The 19,285-nt window shown below is 45.2% G+C and overlaps 1 protein-coding gene across 4 annotated transcripts in view; it reads right to left on the bottom strand.

The window, feature by feature from the left end:
* Positions 1 to 12,276: 12,276 nt before the first annotated feature.
* VPS8 (VPS8 subunit of CORVET complex) overlaps positions 12,277 to 19,285 on the bottom strand; it is a 246,980-nt gene continuing 239,971 nt past the window's right edge. For all 4 annotated transcript variants that reach the window (XM_045088704.1, XM_045088707.1, XM_045088706.1 and 1 more), the window contains 2 exons: positions 15,788 to 15,868; positions 12,277 to 13,002 (listed from right to left, as the gene is read on the bottom strand). In XM_045088704.1, the coding sequence (XP_044944639.1) occupies positions 12,853 to 13,002; positions 15,788 to 15,868 (231 nt within the window). In that variant the 3' untranslated portion in view covers positions 12,277 to 12,852. The remainder of the gene's footprint in view (positions 13,003 to 15,787; positions 15,869 to 19,285) is intronic.

Here is a 19,285-nt window from a genome sequence, read left to right as displayed (position 1 = left end):
TGTGTGCATTGGGTTTGTGAACACTTCTGTCCATAAAAAAAAAGTGACTTTAAGGAAACTGTGGGGATACCTATTACATTTTAAGCACTGAATTACGGAGGTCATGGGAGTGTACAGAACACAATTCTCCCAAGCAATGGAGACAGACGGGAACCCCCCCCCCCCCCCAGGTGTGGACAAAAGGTGAGTGAAACTGCCATTTTCCTTCAGGCGCTGTGCAAGCCTTCCTAGAGTATCAGCGCAGGAGGCTGGTGGCAGAAGGAGGATGCCCCTGGAATGAAAGCTGATGGCCATCTCTGCCCTCCGGTAGTTCAAGGGTGCTCCAACACCCCAGAGGCTGGAGTTGGCTGTGGGCTGCCCAGAGGACAACACACCAAGAGGTCTTCCCTGAATCTTCGGGCACATCAAAGCCATCTGATTCTGGAGATGCACCTTAAGAAAAACATTTTCAGCAGGCAGAGCTGAGTGGAAACATACTGTTTCTAAAAGGATCCCCAAAGCTCTGAATTATTTATTCACTAAAGCATTCATCATTGATGAGGGCCCCTTTTGGCGTTCCTCGTCCACAAACACCTTCCCTCCCCCTCACCACAGAAGGTTCTAGTTGGCAGTGTTATCTTTGGAAAGCATCTTCCCACCCATCACTTGGACCTTTGCTTATAGATGGAACAGATCACTTTATTTTTATTTTTCAGAAGAGCAGACAGCCTTCCTCAGCTCTCATGTGGGCCAGTGGTGGGGGCCTGATTAGCAACCCAGCACTCTTTCCAGCAGTCCATTCTGCTGTTTGTGGAGAACTGGCTGAGACTCTCCCCCGATGGGTGGGAGGGGGCACACACAGTCGGCTGGGGGCACTCAGCTGAAGCTGGATGCTGAGAGTAACCGTTTTTAGGTGGGCTACAGTAACATTCAAATACTTATTACCAGGAACAAATCTGTGACGGGTACTGCCGTATTGTGACCAACCAGAATCCACTCCCCTCTCCCATCAGGTCCTTGATGTCCTTTCAGAGGATCATCTCTTCCTCCCCCAGGGTGGGGGGCAGCATGAGAAGAGACTCGAGACCAGGTACCTTCCCTCCCAAATGGTACCTGAAGGGTCTATGGAAACTGTCTCCGCAGATCCTTCCTTTGCCACCTGTCACAGCCAAGGGGTGAGCATGGGGCCTAGCAAAGCAGCTGGAGCTTAACACGGGTGAGTGGGGGACACGTAGAGCTGCCTGCTCCTCGTCTACTCCTTGATCCTGGGAGCTCCCCTGCTCCCCTCTGTGAGCTCCATGGAGATGCCAGTGGAACCGCTGCTGTTGCTGAGTCTAGAAATACTTCCAGACAAATATTTGCCCCTAAGGGACTGCTCTCGAAGCAGGACCTGACATCCCTGCAGAGTAGAATATCTGCTCTGTGCATGAGAAGGGACAGGGACAGTGGCTTCCAGATGGCAGGTGTTGGGGCTCGCTCAAGCCTGCCACATCCCCAGTGCTCAGGGCTGCCCCACACTCAAGAGTCTGTTTCTCATCTACCCTTAGGTGAGACAAGAGGGCTCTTCAAATCCAATCCAGAGTATGCTCTTAGGAAGGCATGACCTGAATATAAAGATGCTGTAATTGATTCAGTGGTGCTGTGACAGGAATGAGAAGTTAAAGAATCGAAGGACTGGTTAAACAAGACGGGGGCTAAAGAAGAATCACCTGTTGTTTACTAGCCCTGATTTGAACAGAAGTTCTGATATTACGAAGAGCTTTTTTTCTTTAGACTATAAAATGAAGGGCCATCACCACATTTTGCTTTGAGAATATCAAGTGCCTTTGGCTTTAATTTCAGACTCATTGAGAAACCTGATATGTAATTTGGACAGGGAGCATCAGCAGCTCTAGAGTCACAGTTCTGAGTTCAAATCCCTGATCTACCACTTAAACTATTACGATTGGGTGTACAGCTTTAAAATTCGTTGGTGTGCATTACAAAGTGGTCACCACCATCCATCACCGAACACTTGACTCCTTCAGCCATTTGCCCATCTTTCAACCTCTCTCCCCTCTGGTAACCACTAGTCTTTTCTTTGTATCTGTGGGTTTTTTTTTTTTTTTAGGTTCCATATTTGAGTGAAATCATACAGTACTTATCGTTTTCTGACTTATTTTGCTTAGCATAAGATCCACAAGTTTCATCCATGTTGTAAATGTCAAGATCTCATTTTTTTTTTTTTTTTTATTTATTTATTTATTTGAGAGACAGCAAAACAGCACAAGTGGAGGGGGAAGGGCAAAGGGAGAGGGAGAAGCAGGGTCCCTGCTGAGCAGGAAGCCTGACTCAGGACTCAATCCCAGAACCCTGGGATCATGCCCTGAGCCGAAGGCAGATGCTTAATGACTGAGTCACCCAGGTGCCCTCTTTTATGGCTGAATAATATTCCACTTTGTAAATATACCACATCTTCCTTATCCATTCATCTATCAATGGATACTTCATTTGTTTCCATATCTTAGTTATTGTAAACAATCCTGAAATGGACACAAGGGTGCATATAACCTTCTGAATTAGTGTTTTCATTTTCTTCAGATAAATACCCAGAAGTTGAATTACTGGATCATATGGTAGTTCTATTCTTAACTTTTTGAGGAATAAACATGCTCTTTTCTGTAGTGGCTACACTACATCCCCACCAATAGTGTACAAGTGTTCCCATTTCTCAACATCCTCTCTGACGGTTGTCATATCTTGCCTTTTTTATAATTCGGTAAGTGTTAAGGGATATATCATTGTGGTTTTGATTTGCATTTTCCTAATAATTTGTGCTATTAAGTACTTTTTCATATGCTTGTTGTCCATCTGTATGTCCTCTTTGGAGAAGTGTCTATTCAGATCCTCTGCCCATTTTTTTTTTTTAAAGATTTCATCTATTTATTTGACAGAGATCATAAGTAGGCAGAGAGGCAGGCAGAGAGAGAGGAGGAAGCAGGCTCCTTGCTGAGAAGAGAGCCCAATGCGGGGATCGATCCCAGTACCCTGGGATCATGACCCGAGCTGAAGGCAGAGGCCTTAACCCATTGAGCCACCCAAGCGCCCCCTCTGCCCATTTTTAAATCAAGTTTTGTTGTTGTTGTTATTGTTGTTGGGTTCTATGAATTCCTTGTATGTTTTGGATATTAATCCCTTATTGGATATATGGTTTACAAATATCTTCTCCATTCAGTAGGTTGCCTTTTTGTTTTGATGATGGTTTCTTTTGCTGTGCAAAAGTTTTTTAGTTTGATATAGTCACGTTTGTTTATTTTTGCTTTTGTTTCCTTTGCCTTTGGAGTAAGATCCACAAAGACGTTACTAAGACCAATATCAAGGAGTTTATGCCTATGTTTTCTTCTAGGAATTTTATGGTTTCAGGTGTTACATTCAAATGTTCAATCTATTTTGAGTTACTTTTATGTAAAATAGCCGTTTAGTTTCATTCCTTTGCATGTAGCCGTCCAGTTTCCCAGCACCATTTATTTAAGAGTTTCTCCTTTCTCCATTGTGTGCTCTTGGATCTTTTGTCATAGATTTATTGTCTCTATATATGTGGATCTATTTTATTACTTGCATTACTGTTCCATTTATTTGTGTATCTGTTTTTTTTACCAATGCCATACTGTTTTAATTAATCTCCCTTTGTGCTATAGTGTGAAATCAGAGAGTTTAGTATCTCTGGCTTTGGTATTTTTACTTACTCTTTCTCAAGATTGCTTTGGCTATTTGGGATCTTTTGTGGTTCCATGAAAATTTTAGAATGATTTTTACTCTTTCTCTGGAGTATGCCATTGGTATTTTGATAGGTATTGCATGGAATCTGTAGATTGTCTTCTTCAATTTCTTTCATCAGTGTCTTGTAGTTTTCGGTGTATAGGTATTTAACCTTTTGGTTAAATTTATTTCTGAGTGTTTCACTCTTTTCAATGCAACTGTTGTTTCTTTTAAAAGATTTTCTTTGTTTGTCAGAGAGAGAGCAAGAGTGAGACAGTGAGCGAGCACAAGCAGGGGGAGTAGCAGGCAGAGGGAGAGACAGGCTCCCCGCTGAGCAGCGAGCCTGATGTGGGACTTGATCCCAGGATCCTGCGATCATGACCTGAGCTAAAAGCAGATGCTTAACTGACTGACCCACCCAGGTGCCCCCTTTCAATGCAATTATAATGAGGATTTGTTTATTAATTTCTGGGGTTTTTTGGTTATTAGTATATAGAAATGCCACAGATTTCTGCATATTGATTTTGTATCATGCAAATTTACTGAACTCATTTATTAGTTCTAAGAGTTTTTTGGTGGATTGTTTAGGATATCCTATGTAACATCATGTTATCTGCAAATAGTGACAGTTTTACTTCTTCCTTTCTGATTTAGATGCCTGTTATTTCTTTTTCTTACCTAATTGCTTTGGCCAGGACTTCTAATACTATGTCGAATGAAAGTGGTTAAGAGTGGGCACACCTATCTTGTTCCATTCTTTTTTTTTTCTTGTTCCCATTCTTAAAGGAAAAGTTTTCAGCTTTTCACCATTAAGTATGATGTTAGATTGTAAGACTGTCACATACGACAATTTGTTGAGGTACCCACTTTTGGTACTCAATACCCACTTTGTTGAGAGATTTTTTAACCATAATTGGATGTTACATTTTGTCAAATGGTTTTTCTGTATCTATTGAGATGATCATGTGATCTTTATCTTTCATTTTGTTAAGGTGATGTATCATGTTGATTGATTTGCTGATATTGAACTATCCTTAAATATCTAGAAAAAATAAATAAATACACTTGGCCATAGTGCATGACCCTTTTAATGTATTGTTGGATTTCATTTGCTAATATTTTGTTGAGGACTTTTGCATCAATGTTCACCAAGGATATTGGCCTATAATTTTCTTTTTTTGTAGTGTCCTGTCTGGTTTGGTGTCAGGGTAATGTTGGCCCCATAAAATGTGTTTGGCAGCTTTCCCTCCTTAGTTTTTTGAAATAGTTTGAGGAGGATAGGTAGTAAATCTTTGAATGTTTTGTAGAATTTACCAGTGAATCCACCTGATCCCAGACTTTTTTTTTTTTTTTAATTGGGAGGCTTCTGATTACTCTTTCAATTTGCTTACTAGTAATTGGACTATTCAGATTTTCTACTTATTGGTAATTCAGTCTTAGAAGATCGTTATGTTTTTAGGAATTTATCCATTTCCTCTAGGTTGTCCAGTTTGTTGGCATGTAATTGTAGTCTCATGATCCTTTGTATTTCTGTGGTATCAATTGTAACTTCTCTTTAATTCTTGATTTGATTTGAGTCCTCTCTTTTTTCTTGGGTTGTCTAGCTAAGGGCTTGTTGATTTGGTTATCTTTTCAAAGAATCAGTTTAGTTTCATTTATCTTTTCTTTTGGCCTTTTAGTCTTTATTTCATTTATTTCCATTCTGATCTTTATCATTTCCTTCCTTTTATTAATACTTGACTTTGTTCTTTTTCTAGTTCTTTTAGCTGTAAAGTTAAGAGAGATTTTTTTCCTTTTTTTTTTTTTTTTAGGTGGGCCTGTATTACTATGAACTCCCCTCTTAGAATTGCTTTTGCAGCACCTCTAGATTTTGATATGTTCTGTTTCTTTTTCCATTTGTCTCTAGGTAATTCTTTATTTCTCCTTTGATTTCTTTGATGACCCATTGGTTGTTTAGTAGTATGTTATTTAATCTTCACATTTTCGTGGTTTTTTCCATTTCCTCTTGTAAATTAATTTCTAGTTTCAGGTGAGAAAAGGTACTTTATGTGATTTAGATTTTCTTGAATTTACTGATACTTGTTTTGTGGCCCAGCATGTGACTGTTTTGGAAAATGTTCCACCTACATTCCATCTGCTTTAGGATGGAATGTTCTGCATATATCTAGTAAGTCCATCTTATCTAATGTGTTGTTTAAGGCCAGTATTTTTAATTATTTTTTTTTGCTTGGATGATCTATCCATTGTTGAAAGGAAGGTATTAAAGTCCCTTACTATTACTGCATTGCTTTCAATTTATCTCTTTAGTTCTGTTAATATTTGCTGTATATACTTTGGAGCTCTTATGTTGGGTGCATATATATTTATAAATGTATATTTTCTTGCTGGATTGAACTCTTTATCATTTTTTTAAAAAAGATTTTATTTATTTATTAGATGGAGAGAAAGAGAGATCATAAGTAGGCAGAGAGGCAGGCAGAGAGAGAGAGTGGGGGGAAGCAGGCTCCCTGTTGAGCAGAGAGCCTGATGCAGGGCTCGATCCCAGGACCCTGAGACTATGACCCAAGCTGAAGGCAGAGGCTTTAACCCACTGAGTCATCCAGGCATCCCTCTTTATCATTTTTTAAAAAAGATTTTCTTTATTTGAGACAGAGCAAGAGAGTGAAGGAGCACAAGCAGGGGAAGCAACAGAGGGGGAGGGGGAAGCAGGCTCCTCACTGAGCAGGGAGCTGGACATGGGGCTTGATCCCAGAATCCTGGGATCATGACTTGAGCCAAAGGCAGATGCTTAATGGACTGAGCCACTCAGGTGCCCTGACCCCTTTATCATTATGTAATGCCTTTTTTGTCTTTTATTAGTCTTTGTTTTAAAGTCTGTTTTGTCTGATATGCATATAATTACTCCGGTTTTCTTTTCATTTCCATTTGCATGGAATTGTCTTTTTCTATCCCTTCATTTTCAGTCTGTACATGTATCTAGATCTGAACTGATATTCTTGTAGTCACCATAATAGTTCTGGCCTTTTTTTTTTTTTTTTAATCTATTCGGCCACCCTCTAGGTTTTGACTGATGAATTTCGTCACTTCCAGTGAAAGTAATTATTGAGCATATTATTATTATTGCCATATTGTTGTTTTCTGGCTGTTTTGGTAGTTTCTCTCTGTTCCTTCTTTTCTTGGTCTCTTCCCTTGTGATGGTTCTTGCCTTTCCTTCCTGTCTCATTCTCTCTTCTTTTCCTCTTCCTCTTTTTACCTCTCTCTTTTCTTTCTCAATATTGTTTGGGCTCCTTTCTCTTTCTTTTTCATGTATCTATTGTAGGCTTTTGGTTGTGGTTACCATGAGGTTTATATATACTGGAACAAATACAGAGCAGTCTATTTTAGGCGGATAGTTGCTTAAGTTTGAACACATTCTAATAGCACTACATTTTTACTCCACCTCCCTAGTTTTGTTTTGAATGTCCTATTCTACATCTTTTATTTTGTGTATCCCTTAACAACATCTTATAGTTACAATTGATTTTTATTATTTTTGCCTGTTAATCTTCATACTAGCTTTGTAAGTGGCTCATCCACTGTCTTTATTATGTATTTGCCTTCACCAGTGATATTTTTCTTTCATTTGTTTTATTATTCGTGGTTATAGCTTTTTCTGTTCCACTTAAAGAAGACCCTTTAACATTTCTTTTTTTTTTTTTTTTTTTTTAATATTTTATTTATTTATTTGACAGAGAGAGATCACGAGTAGGCAGAGAGGCAGGCAGAGAGAGAGAGAGGAGGAAGCAGGCTCCTGCTGAGCAGAGAGCCCAATGCGGGACTTGATCCCAGGACCCCGAGATCATGACCTGAGCTGAAGGCAGCGGCTTAACCCACTGAGCCACCCAGGTGCCCCCCTTTAACATTTCTTGTAAAGTTGGTTAAGTGATGAACTCCTTTGGTTTTTGCCTATTGGGAACCTTCAATTCTAAATGATTATCTTGCCAGGTAGAGTATTCTTGGTTGGAATACTTTTAATGCTTTAAATATATCTTGCCAGTCCCTCTGGCCTGCAAAGTTTCTGCTGGAAAGTCAGCTGATAGTTTTATGGGGTTTTTCTTGTGTATGATTGTTTTCTTGCTGCTTTTAAGACTCTCTCTTTAACACTTACCATTTTAATTATAAATGTCTTTGTGACTTTCTTTGGGTTCATCTATTTGGAACTCTGTGCTTCTTGGAGCTGGATGCCCTTTTCTTTTCCCAGGTTAGGGAAGTTTTCAGCCATTATTTCTTGAAGTAAGTTTTCTGCCCCCCCCCCCCTGCTTTTGCTGGGACCTCTATAATGTGAATGTTAGTTTATGTGTTTTCCTAGCAGCCCCTTAAGTATCCTTATTTTTACAGAATTCTTGTGTCTTTCCCCTCTTCTGGTGATTTCCCCTATTCTCCCTTTGATTGCTGATCCATTCTTCTGCATCATCTTATCTGCTGTTGACTATCTCTAGTGTATTTTTCTTTTGAATTATTGTATTCTTCAGCTCTGGTTATGTCTTACATTTTCTCTTTGTTGAAGTTTTCCCTGTGTTCCTCCATTCTTCTCCCAATTTCAGTGAGCATTTTTTATGACCATTACTTCGAACTCTTTATCAGATGAATTACCTCTATTACATTAGGATTTTTTTCCTGGAGTTTTTATCTTGTTTGGTTTAAAACACATTTCTCTGTCCCATTTTTATTTTCTATGTTTGTTTCTATAAATTAGGTGGAATGGATGCCTATCCTGGTCTGGAAGGAGTGGCCCTGTGCAGGAGCATTTCCTGTGGAAACTATTGTGTGACTAGAAGCTTTGGCAGGCTGGCAGGAGTTAAGCAGGTGTGGGCTGGGGTGGGAGGGGTATATCAGGACACTCACTCCATGTCAGGACTGCCTTGGCATAGTGGTTTTAGCTGGAGTGAGTACAGGCCAGGGTGTTCTTAGGTGCACCACGCCAGGGCCACCTTGATGGGATAGCTGGCTTTGGAGTGGTCATGGGCTGGGGGACCTAGAGTGTGCCCTGTCAGGGCCACCCTGAAGGCAGTCCCTGGGTGCACAGTGCCAGAGCTGCCCTGGCAGGCTGGCTGGAGCTGGAGCAGGCTGGGGGTCCTGGGGCACACTGTGCCAGGGCTGTCTTTGCAGGATATGGGCTGGGAGAGACTCCTGGGTGTGATGCACTGGGGCTGTATTCGTGGGATGACTGGGTTGGGTGCATGCTGGGATTGGAGGGGGTAGTCTTTGTGCCAGAGACCATCTTGCGGGGGTTGGCTGGAGCTGGTGTGGGCTAGGGGTCTAGGGTATACTGGGGCAGCCCTAACAAGGCTGGCGTGAGCTCCTGGACCCTGCTCCTGCCTGTGCTGTCAAGGTGGAGGGTGAGTGTAAAAAATGGCACTCACAGTGCCTCTTACCCTGCAGAGAGTTCCAGCAGTTCCCTGCCAGTTTGGTGGATGCCCTGAGGTTAGTAAATGAATTTGCTTTGCTTCTAATCTAATTAGCCTTTAAGCCACTGTTGATTTGACTGTGCCTCAGGGTAGGGGAGTCTGGACTGGGACCCTCAGTGACATGCCTTCCTACTGCACTGGGGGGTGTGTTCCCATGGTTACCATGTCTCCGTCTCTTTTAGTCTTCTGTGTGGTCCCTCTATTGTGTACTGGGTAGAGGCTCTTCAATCAGCCCTCAGTTCTTCAGAAGGAATTGCTCTGTATGTAGGTGTACACAGTGTGTCAGTGGGAGGAGGTGAGCTTATTAGGGTCTTTCTCTGCTGCCATCTTGGACCATCTTCCTTGATTTTACTCCTTTTGTCTTTTAACCTTCATGCTTGCTTTCTAAGTGATTGATCCACTAGTTTTATTATACTTTTCCAGTGAGATTTTTAAAAAAAATGTTCGTTATCTCTAAACCCAATGTGGGGCTTGAACTCACAACCCCAAGATCAAGAGTTGCACCACTATCCTGACTATCCTAGCCAGACGCTGTTTTCTAGTAAGATTTTTGCTTTAATATGCTTTATTAGTGACATTTCTTTTCAGCATAAGTAAATCCCTTTAAAACATTGTAAGGCTGGTTTAGTGCTGATTAACTTCTTTAGCTTTTGCTTACCTGGAAAGCTTTTAATTTCCCCTTCAATTCTGAATGGTAATCTTGCTGGGCAGGGAATACTCGGTTGGAAGTTTTTTCCTTTCTGAACTTCAAATATGTCATGCCATTTCCTCTTGGCCGGTAAAGTTTCTGCAGAAAAATCTGATTGCTTTATGGGGTTTTCCTTATATATCACAAGTTGTTTTTCCTCCTGCTGCTCATGATTCTGTTTAATTTATACCATTTAAAAAAAAAGATTTTATTCATTTATTTGAAAAAGTGAGTGAGACAGACAGCATGAGCGGTGGGTGGGTGGGGGGAGTGGAGGAGCAGAGGGAGAGAGAGAAGCAGACTCCCTATTAAGCAGGGAGCCTGTTGGGGGCTGGATCCCAGGAGTCCAGAATCATGAACTGAGCAGAAGGCAGACACTTATCTGAGCCACCCAGGTACCCCTAATTTCTACCATTTCAATTACAACTGTGTTGGTGTGGTTTTCTTTGGTTTGTCCTGGACCTGGATGTCTGATTCCTTTCACAGATTAATTTTCAGCCAGTATTTCTTCAAATTTTTTTTCCTGCTCCTTTCTGTCTTCCTCTGGGATCTATATAATGTGAATACTATTCTGTTTGATAAGACCCAAAGGTCCCTTACGGCATTCTCACTTTTCTTAATTCTTTCTTCATTCCGATACTTTGTCTGGGTGAGTTCCATTGCTCCTCCTCCAGCTCCCTGATCTGTTCTCCTACATCATCCAGTCTCTTGGTGGGACTCTCTAGTGTATTTTTTACTTCAGTTATAACTTCTCTTTTTTACTTTCTTAATATATTCTCCTTGTTGAAGTTCTGTGCTCATCCTTTCTTCTCCCGAATTTGGTGAGGATCCGTATGACCACTTTATCATGTAGTTTGCAAATCTGTTTCATTCATTTCTCCTCCTGAGGTCTTGTGCTTTTGTTTGGAGCTACTCTTCTATCCCCTAATTTTGCCCAACTCTGTGTTTTTCTATATATTAGGTAAGTCAGTGACCTTTCACAGTATTGAAGAAGTGGCCTTTGTAGGAGATGTCCCGTAGGATGCAGAAGGACGGTCTCCTCTGGTCCCCTCCCTGAGCCGTGTGCTCCCTGCTATCGTGTGGGGCTATGGCTGGGGTGCGCTGGTGGGCGGGCTGGTCCCTGGCCTGACTGTGGGTGTCCGGACTACTGTGTGTAGGTGGGGCTCTCAGTGGCTTGTAACCTCTCTGGAGCTGGCAGATTCCAGGGAGAATTCCAAAAGCGGCCACCAGTGCTGGTACTACTGAGGGAGACTGAGATTACAGATGTGGCTCCCACCAGCATCTCAGTCCCCAGGGGAAGTCTGCTGTTTCCTGCCTCTTTGGCAGATGCTTTATGGTTAATAAATAGGTCTCCTTTACTTAGTCTATGTGCTTTTTATTTTTTTTTTTATTTATTTATTTTTAAATCTTTTTAAATTTTTTTTATTTGTCAGAGAGAGAGCGAGCGAGAGTGAGCACAGGCAGACAGAGTGGAAGGCAGAGTCAGAGGGAGAAGCAGGCTCCCTGTGGAGCAAGGAGCCCGATATGGGACTCGATCCCAGGACACTGGGATCATGACCTGAGCCGAAGGCAGCTGCTTAACCAACTGAGCCACCCAGGCGTCCCTCTATGTGCTTTTTAAATTGGTGTTTTTGCACTGGTTTCTGGGTACAGTGAGTCTGTGCCTCAGCCCTTTAAGAGTGGGTTTCCCAGTTTTCCTGGACATAATCCCTACTGATTTTCAGAACCTGGTGTTTTGGGGGTTCATCTCTCTTGATCGCCTGTGGAGGATCTGAGGTTTGGGGTATCTGATGTAGAGCTCAAATCCCTCCCTCCTCAGGGAACAGTTCCATACCTTTGCGATCCGTCACTACTGTGCTTCCCCGTGGCTGAGATTTTCTCCCCCGACAAGTCCATGTCTTTGCCTCTTTCCCACCTTGATGCTGTCCTTTCAGGCTGCGTTGTGGAGGCTCTGTTCATTCAGCTTTCAGTTCCTGTCAGAGGGAACTATGGAGTTGTTGATTTGTTGTATTCATAGGAGGAGATGGGCTCAGGATCTTGTTACACTGCCGTCTTGAACCCCACTTTGTTCTGCCATTTTTCTTTTTTGAAAAAGAGACTGCACGTACAAGCCAGAGAGGGGGTGCTGGGCAGAGGGAGGGAAAAAGTGAATCTTAAGTAGAGTCCATGCTCAGCACGGAGCCCCGTGTGGGGCTCTCTCACAACCCAGAGACCACGACCTTAGCGGAAATAAAGAGTTGGATGTTTGACCGAGCCCCCCTGCCACTTCTCGAGTGTGTTGCCTTCGTTATTCCTCATGTGAGTCTCAGCATTTTTTATCTGTGAAAGAGGACTGAGTGTGAACTAATAAAACTGAACTGTGGCAACAAGGGCTCTAAGTGTCCTTCACGACTAGACAGACGGAGAGCTAGCCAGCAAGCCTGAAGAACTTAAACACAGAGGCATTTATTGTTAGGGCAAATCTTACATTCAAATGGATTTTAACATAAAAGCATCAAAAGGGAGATGCCCCGCCCCCAAGACTTTGCTTTCTGTTCCCCCTAGCCTGGCCCGCCACTGCTCTGTCTTCCCGACAGCAGCAAGAGCTCAGGTTCCTCCGTGTTACTTAGCCGCTGGAGGGGACCAAGCAGGACAGACTCCTGAATGCCATCTGCCTGAGTTCCCTCTATTATCGAAGCTTCAGGGAAACTGGAAAATATCCCCAAGGGCAACACTCACGTTCTTAAAAAGCTGGATGGAAGTATGGGACATCCCTTTGCTGAACAAGCAAAATAAAATCAACTGGTCTGATGATGTGGTGCTGCTGCATTTCCTGAGAGACCGTGGTCTCCCTGGGGAACAACGGGAAACAATGGGCATGGGAAAAGGCCCAGCACTGACATCCTCCTCGGAACGGGGAAGGTGGAGGGGCCAAGCCAGTTGTGGCGGGGAGGGGAGGATGTCCCTCCCTGGCTGCACCAGGATCATCTCCAATGTCTGGTGCCAGGCCCCAGAGAGGCCTCAGTCCTCAGTCACAGGCGGGGGAATGAGCTGCAGCTGGAAATTCTCATTCTGGAAAATGCTGTTGAAAGCAGGGCCACTCTGGGAGCCACTGAATGGCCTGTAGCTCTCACTGCTGCGATTCTGGGAGAGTTCTGTGAGGAGAGCCAGCTGCAAAAGAAAGGCCACAGTTTAGCCCCGGTGTGTGGAACAGAGGTGAAGGGTCCTCGACTCCCCCACCTCAGATACCCAAGGGACAGCGCCACCCCGCAGGAAGAGCATAAAGAGGGCTCTGGCTCCCAGGTCTGCATCTCATTAACCCAAAAGGAGACTTGGGGCGAATTTGCTGCACTTCCAGGGCCCGAGTTATTTGAGCAATGCCGTGACCGGACTGGGTACATCCTGCCGGAACCCCCCCGCCCCCCACCGCTGTAGCCCCGGGCCTGCTGTCCCTCACAGACGTGCCCCATGCCAGGGTGCTCTGCTCCCTGTACACTTCATTTCACGCTCTCCCTCTCGCTGAGCTCCTCTCAGGACAAATGACCCTGAATCATGACCCCTAGCTTTGATGCTGCCAGCAGCCCGCCCCGCCCCCCTTCAGCTGAGAGGAGGGAGGGAGCCGGCAGACATGGCCTGGCTGCTGGGTCAAGGTCATGCTCTGGACCCCAGGCCCTCAGCGACTTCTGCTGGCGTGAGCTAGCTGCACTGTGGGCGCTATGCCAGGCCCTCCATGTGTGCAGTCCTGATCTTCCACAAGAACCCTCTGTGTACAGAAGCCCATGTCCTCAGAGGCAACCTGCCCTAAGTCACCAGCCCTGAGTGGTAGCGTAGGGCTCAACCTCTACGCAGCTGAGCCACCTGCGGTCCTGCCATCCCTGCTCTGTCACCCATCCCCACACACCCACCCTGCCAGGTGCTTTGCCCTCTGGCTCATCTAGCCACTGAGGGGCTCTCTCTCCCTCCAGACGGTAACGGCACAAGGGTCACACAGATCCATCTGTCACTTCTGGTGAAAACGCACTACCAGTGACTGGGGGAACTGGAGAGACAGCTGGAGGGACTCTCAGTTCTCGCCCCAGGCCCTGGAACTCCACCTGCCAGGTGTGCAGCGGGCTAGGTCACGCACTTATGTGCTGGGGACTCACACTACACCGGGCCAGGAGACAGATGTCCCCTGATCCACTGAGCCCTGTCTTTGCCACGTCTCGTCCTCTCTAGCCCTCTCAGCTGCCTATCAGCCTATGAAGTCCTTCCTAAGAACAGTTCTGTATAAGACTAGGAACAGAAGAGGCGACAGATGTTACATCAACTCGAAGTTCTCTCACATTCAGACCCTGTGAGGTTTAGGAAGATCAACCGCAAAAATATTTTCCATTTCCTAAGAGAAGATCTGCGTTCTGCTTCTGTAACTTTGTGATCTGGAAATCAAGGAGTCCTGAGTGATGGCAGAACAGTGTGAAGCAGAATGTGGCTGAGGCTGAGAAGGGATGGAGACGCTGCCGTCTCAGTGAAGCCACTGGGCCCTGTACCAGAGACCCCTGGAGAAGTTTCTCTCCAAGAGGGAACACGGTTTTTCCTCAGGAATATGCCAAGCCCCCCAGCAGCTATTTGCAGGAGAAGCAGGGAGTCCAGGCTCAGAAGCAGAGCTGCACACGGTCTGCACGAGCTCAAGACAACACTGAGAAAAAATCGGGCCTGGCTGGAGTTTAGGGGCAACTTGGGGTGTGGAGGAGGTGGTAGTCTGGACTCCACCTTCCAGTGATGAGATGCAGGAAATAAGGGGGTAACCAGATACTGGGGTTCAGAGCGAGCCCCCAGGCAGCAGGGACAGGAGACCTGCAGTGACCATTTGGAGGGAAAGGAGAGAAAGCCGCAGGAGGTACAGACAGGGTGCTTCCGGGAGCTCCTTGGGGAGTTGGGGGAGTGGAGGGGTGCTGCCAGGCTTCTGCTTTAGGTGACTGGATGGGGAGCGAACTCCAGACAGCCACCAGACAAGGGGGAACAGGCAGAGAGGCTTATCGGGCCCCGGGGGCCATGCAGACAGACGCGGGGGCAAGGCTGCTAGTGGCTCTCCCGGGCCTTCTCTTCTTCGGCTTTATACAGGTGCTAACCACTTTAGCCCATGCCATTGGCAACAAGAGCCGCTGCCCAGTCCCCGCTGCAGTGAGGTGTGGTCGTGTGTCTAAGTTCTGGACAATGGAAATGACACATGCAACTTCTAGAACTGTATTTCCTCCCGCCCTCCTTTTCCTCCACCTCACTAGCCCGCAAGCAGCTGCGACCAGGAAGCGGGAGCAGCCCCGTTAAACCATGAGAACGGGAGCCCTGTGCTCAAGGCAGGAGAGAGGAGAAAGCTGGAGGCAGGCTCATGGCGGGGGCCCTGGGCTGCCTGCGTTTCCACTTCTGTCTTGGGCACCCATGTCACTCAGCATTTGGGTTCCATTGCCAAAACACATTCAGCCAGCACAGATGTCCGGCGGGGTCTGGGACTTCGGGCAGATGGGATCATCATCGGCATAAACAAAGGCCTCCAGAAGGGAGTACACATGCAGATGCCCTTCTGTGTCCTCAGCAAGTAAGGGATGACAGTGCCCACTTCCTCTGTGTCCTCTGCAATCCAGAGTGCTCCCTGGGGCCAGAGCTCCACACCACCTTAACCAGGGTTCCAAACTAAGGAGGAGGCTGGAGTGCGGACTAGAGGACGCTGCACTTCCCAAACAGTAATTATAAATTGGGAAATAAAAATATAAACCACTGGGCGCCTGGGAGGCTCAGACTGGTAGGCGTCTGACTTCGGCTACAGTCGTGATCCCAGGGATCAAGCCCCACGTCAGTCCCCCTGCTCCATGGGGAATCTGCTTCTCCCTCCCCTGGCCTACTGCTCCCTGCTTGTGCTGTAATAAATAAATAAAATCTTTTATTAAAAACAGAATGTAAACCACCACAAAAACATTACCCGGGAACTTCCTCGGTAGAGACGACAAAGCTGATCAAAAGCTTGGATTTGCTGTGGGTCCAGGACAGGTTCTGAGGCTGCCTGGAAATCAGAAATGAGAAGGTAAACAACACACGTGGGCAGCCTCTGCACTTGGCCATGCTGACACAGAACATGGCCTCCGTCACGCCTTTCTGAGGCAAACCATGCTACCAGCAGTTAGCAAGAGAGACCTTACTGAACATTAATTAGGAAGGGTACATCCTTCTGAAGCCCCTTGGTGCCAGCCCCCAGGTTGACCTGTGTATGGACCGTCCCCACTGTGGTCTAAGTGTCCATATACAAGCTTTGCTCGGGGCTCCTTGACCTCAACCCTTTTGTCTTTACTGTGCAGAGCAGTTCAGTCCGGGCTCACCCTCTCATATCTGCTACTGAAGCTGATGGGCAGAGATGCCCCTTCTTAGTGCTGGTTGGGGAGGGTGCATTATAAACACACAATCACGCCCTTTCCCAGTCTCCTGATAAAGATGGCAGCCACCTAACGGGCTGCAAGGCTAGTCTACTGCTTTTTTGGAAGAGGTGAAGTCTAGCTTATTTCTACAGCTGTGTTGCTTTGTTCCACCTGTCACTGTGGTGGACACGCTGATACTGTGGTTCTAGGCTACTCTGGGCGCATCTGGTCCAATGCTCTCACCTAGAGAAAAGAAATGGGATCTGGCAGAGGCAGCTGCAGGCTTTGGGGTCTGAGGTAAACTGGAGCACCAGTTCTGACACTAACTTGCTATGTGAGCTTTGTGTCTGAAGTCTCTTTTCTGAGCCTCAGCTGCCTCATCTGTGAGAAGAAAATGCTTTCCTTATGGGATCACTGAAAATTAGATGAGGTACAGATTTAAAGTGTCGCTTACATGCCTGGTGCCTCACAAGGGCTCCATGCATGCTAGCTTATATTACTACAATTCAGAGACACTCTTAAATGTTGCTTTCAGGAGTTTTTATGCTTATATGTAAGATTAGTAAAAAGAGGCCTTTGTTCTGTATTTATTATGAACCTCTCTGGGCATGAATAAAAGCATCACTAAGTACACACTGAATTTCTCTCTGAAGAAGGTTTTCAATGATGAAGGGTCTGGGTGGGGACAGGGTGCCACGCTCTGAGGAAGGCACGGTCATGTCCTTTTTTTCCCCCTCAGAAGGATTCTAAACTTTGAAATAAGCATTATGCAGAGATTACATAAATTTATTAATTCGTCTTCCAGGAAGGACTTTGTTTCTTTTCCTCAAAGTTTTTACTGTCCTTAGGGGAAACAACGTACTAAGATCTCAGAGAACAGAAAGAAGCATGACCCTTGAAATCACTCACGCCAGCCTAGCGGGGAGCTGTTCCACCACTCTACCTTCTGACCAGGCGGAAGGCTCTCCTGGAAGGCCCAAAAGGCAGCTATCAGAGAGGAGGCCCACATCTCATGGCCCCTGGGACCCACAGTGCTGCCCCACTACGGTAACGCAGTCTTGACGCCCACGGCGATGGGACAGCTGAGGACAAGGCGGCTCCGTGGAAATCCCAACAAGGGCAGTGCGATCCAAAACAGCCAAAAAAGAGAAAAGGGGACCCACAGAGGCTCTGCTTTTCATTCCATTCCATGTCTCTGGGTCTGCCGGACACATGGAGAGCATTCTCTCAGATGTTTAAACTTGCCTTGACACTTTTTAAAGATGCTTCTTCTCTGTAATTTGGTAGGAAAAACCATCATATTTTGGAGATAAAGTATGTAGAGTATCACACTTCTGACAGACACTAAGTAAAATACACAGGAAAGATCCAAGCTCAAGATGATTGGAAAGTCTGAGAAATACTACACACCTAGCTCAAACAAAGCAAAAAGAGAAAAAAATATAATTACTGTCGAGAGACTTAATGAAAAAATATGGTTTTACCATCTGACTTCTCAAATCCCTTCAGTATCGCTGGCATAAATTGGGGAGCAGCATGGGTTAAGGACAGGGGTGATATTTGTCTTTCTCCAGCCATTCAAAACCTCAACTGTGGGGCCTGCCACCGCCCCAGTCCACAGGACAAGGGCCCGGCCACTGGATGTCCCCTCTGCTTATTCCCCGGTCACTCTATGATAAGGTCTCACAACGAAGGTCCAAACAGAAGCAAGTCAATAGTTGACTTGGTAAGGTAGTGGAGGATGGGGTTCATGGTGAGGGGAAGGCAGTTTCATTACACAGAAGGTTTACACGCCAGGTTAGCATACGATGATGCAGCAAGAGCCAGGAAAGGTCTCTCCTTATGGAGCTACTTCTATAAAGCAGCCTTGACCTCGAAGGGATATTTTAAGAAAAAAAATTTCATGAAATGTACTACTGGTACTTGTTACATAAATGTGGGTGGTACTGGCCATTTAATGGTGACCCACTGAAAAAATGCCCATCAAACCTTGCTGAGAAAAGCTGTACTGGACACTGACCTGCTAATAATTGTATTTTCTTTTTTTGTTTTTAGCACTATGGAACTCAGTGCTAAATGGTTAGTTACGTGGAACTAGCAACTATTTAGGGCTTGGTGGCAAACATTTATGTACACAATTATACCCCAGTTTTATAATAAAAATTTCCCCATATATTTCATCCTACTGGATGTGTTTTGGAAGCCAACTCAAATCATTCTGGCAAAGTGAAGGTCAGGTCAAAAGTAGAAAATGCCACTGCTAAAAACAGAATCCTGCTTTCACCCCCCCAGGAAATACTATGGGCAGATGAGTCTATTCTAGGCATAGAATAAATGGCTCTAGCCCCGGGGAGTTCGCTCACTGAGCCAGAAAGTGCAGAACTCATGCTTTCTGGTCCAGGACTTTTCAGATGGGAATGTGCGGGAGAATCCCTGGGAGATATTGTTAAAATGCAGAACCCGGTGAGCAGGTCTGAGGTGGGGTCTAAGGTGCTGGGTTTCTAACACGCTCGCAGGCAATGCTGAGAATGCTCAACCTCAGCCTACACTTGGAGCAACCAGGTGCTACCCTGTGTTGTTAGAGTGGCTGGAGCGGGGGACTTCATGTCCTGAATCCCGCAGTAACAGAAAACTCTCAGGTTGCGGGAATTTCACCTCCTACTGATCCCACTGCACCAAATCAGTCATTCCACTAGCATTTCTCTTTCCCTAAGGCACCCACGGATTAGGGATGTTGGTTTTCAACACTTACTAGGTTCACAGGCATCTTAGCAACCCTTGGAAAGAATAAGAAAGTTTAATGAGGATGCTCTTGCCACCTGGTTTATTTTGAATCTTAATGGAATTGCAAGCCTTGCACCTGTTTTACTAAGTAAGGGAACTGGACTGTAAACTGAGGAAGAGAAGGCTAAGAGACTTGCCTAACAGGAATAAAAAAAAATCATAACCAATTAAGGGTCACAAACAGGGCCTTTACCTTATAAACCCGAGTACCCCTCTGCTCAGAGAATAAACAGGTAAGCACAGAGACACATATACACACACACCCATAATTTCAAACAACATGA

The sequence above is a fragment of the Mustela putorius genome, unplaced genomic scaffold (genome assembly GCF_011764305.1).
Source record: "Mustela putorius furo isolate JIRA1106 unplaced genomic scaffold, ASM1176430v1.1 tig00003834_pilon_pilon_pilon, whole genome shotgun sequence".
In the NCBI taxonomy this organism is placed as follows: domain Eukaryota; kingdom Metazoa; phylum Chordata; class Mammalia; order Carnivora; family Mustelidae; genus Mustela; species Mustela putorius.
This window is presented reverse-complemented; position numbering and strand designations above follow the sequence as displayed.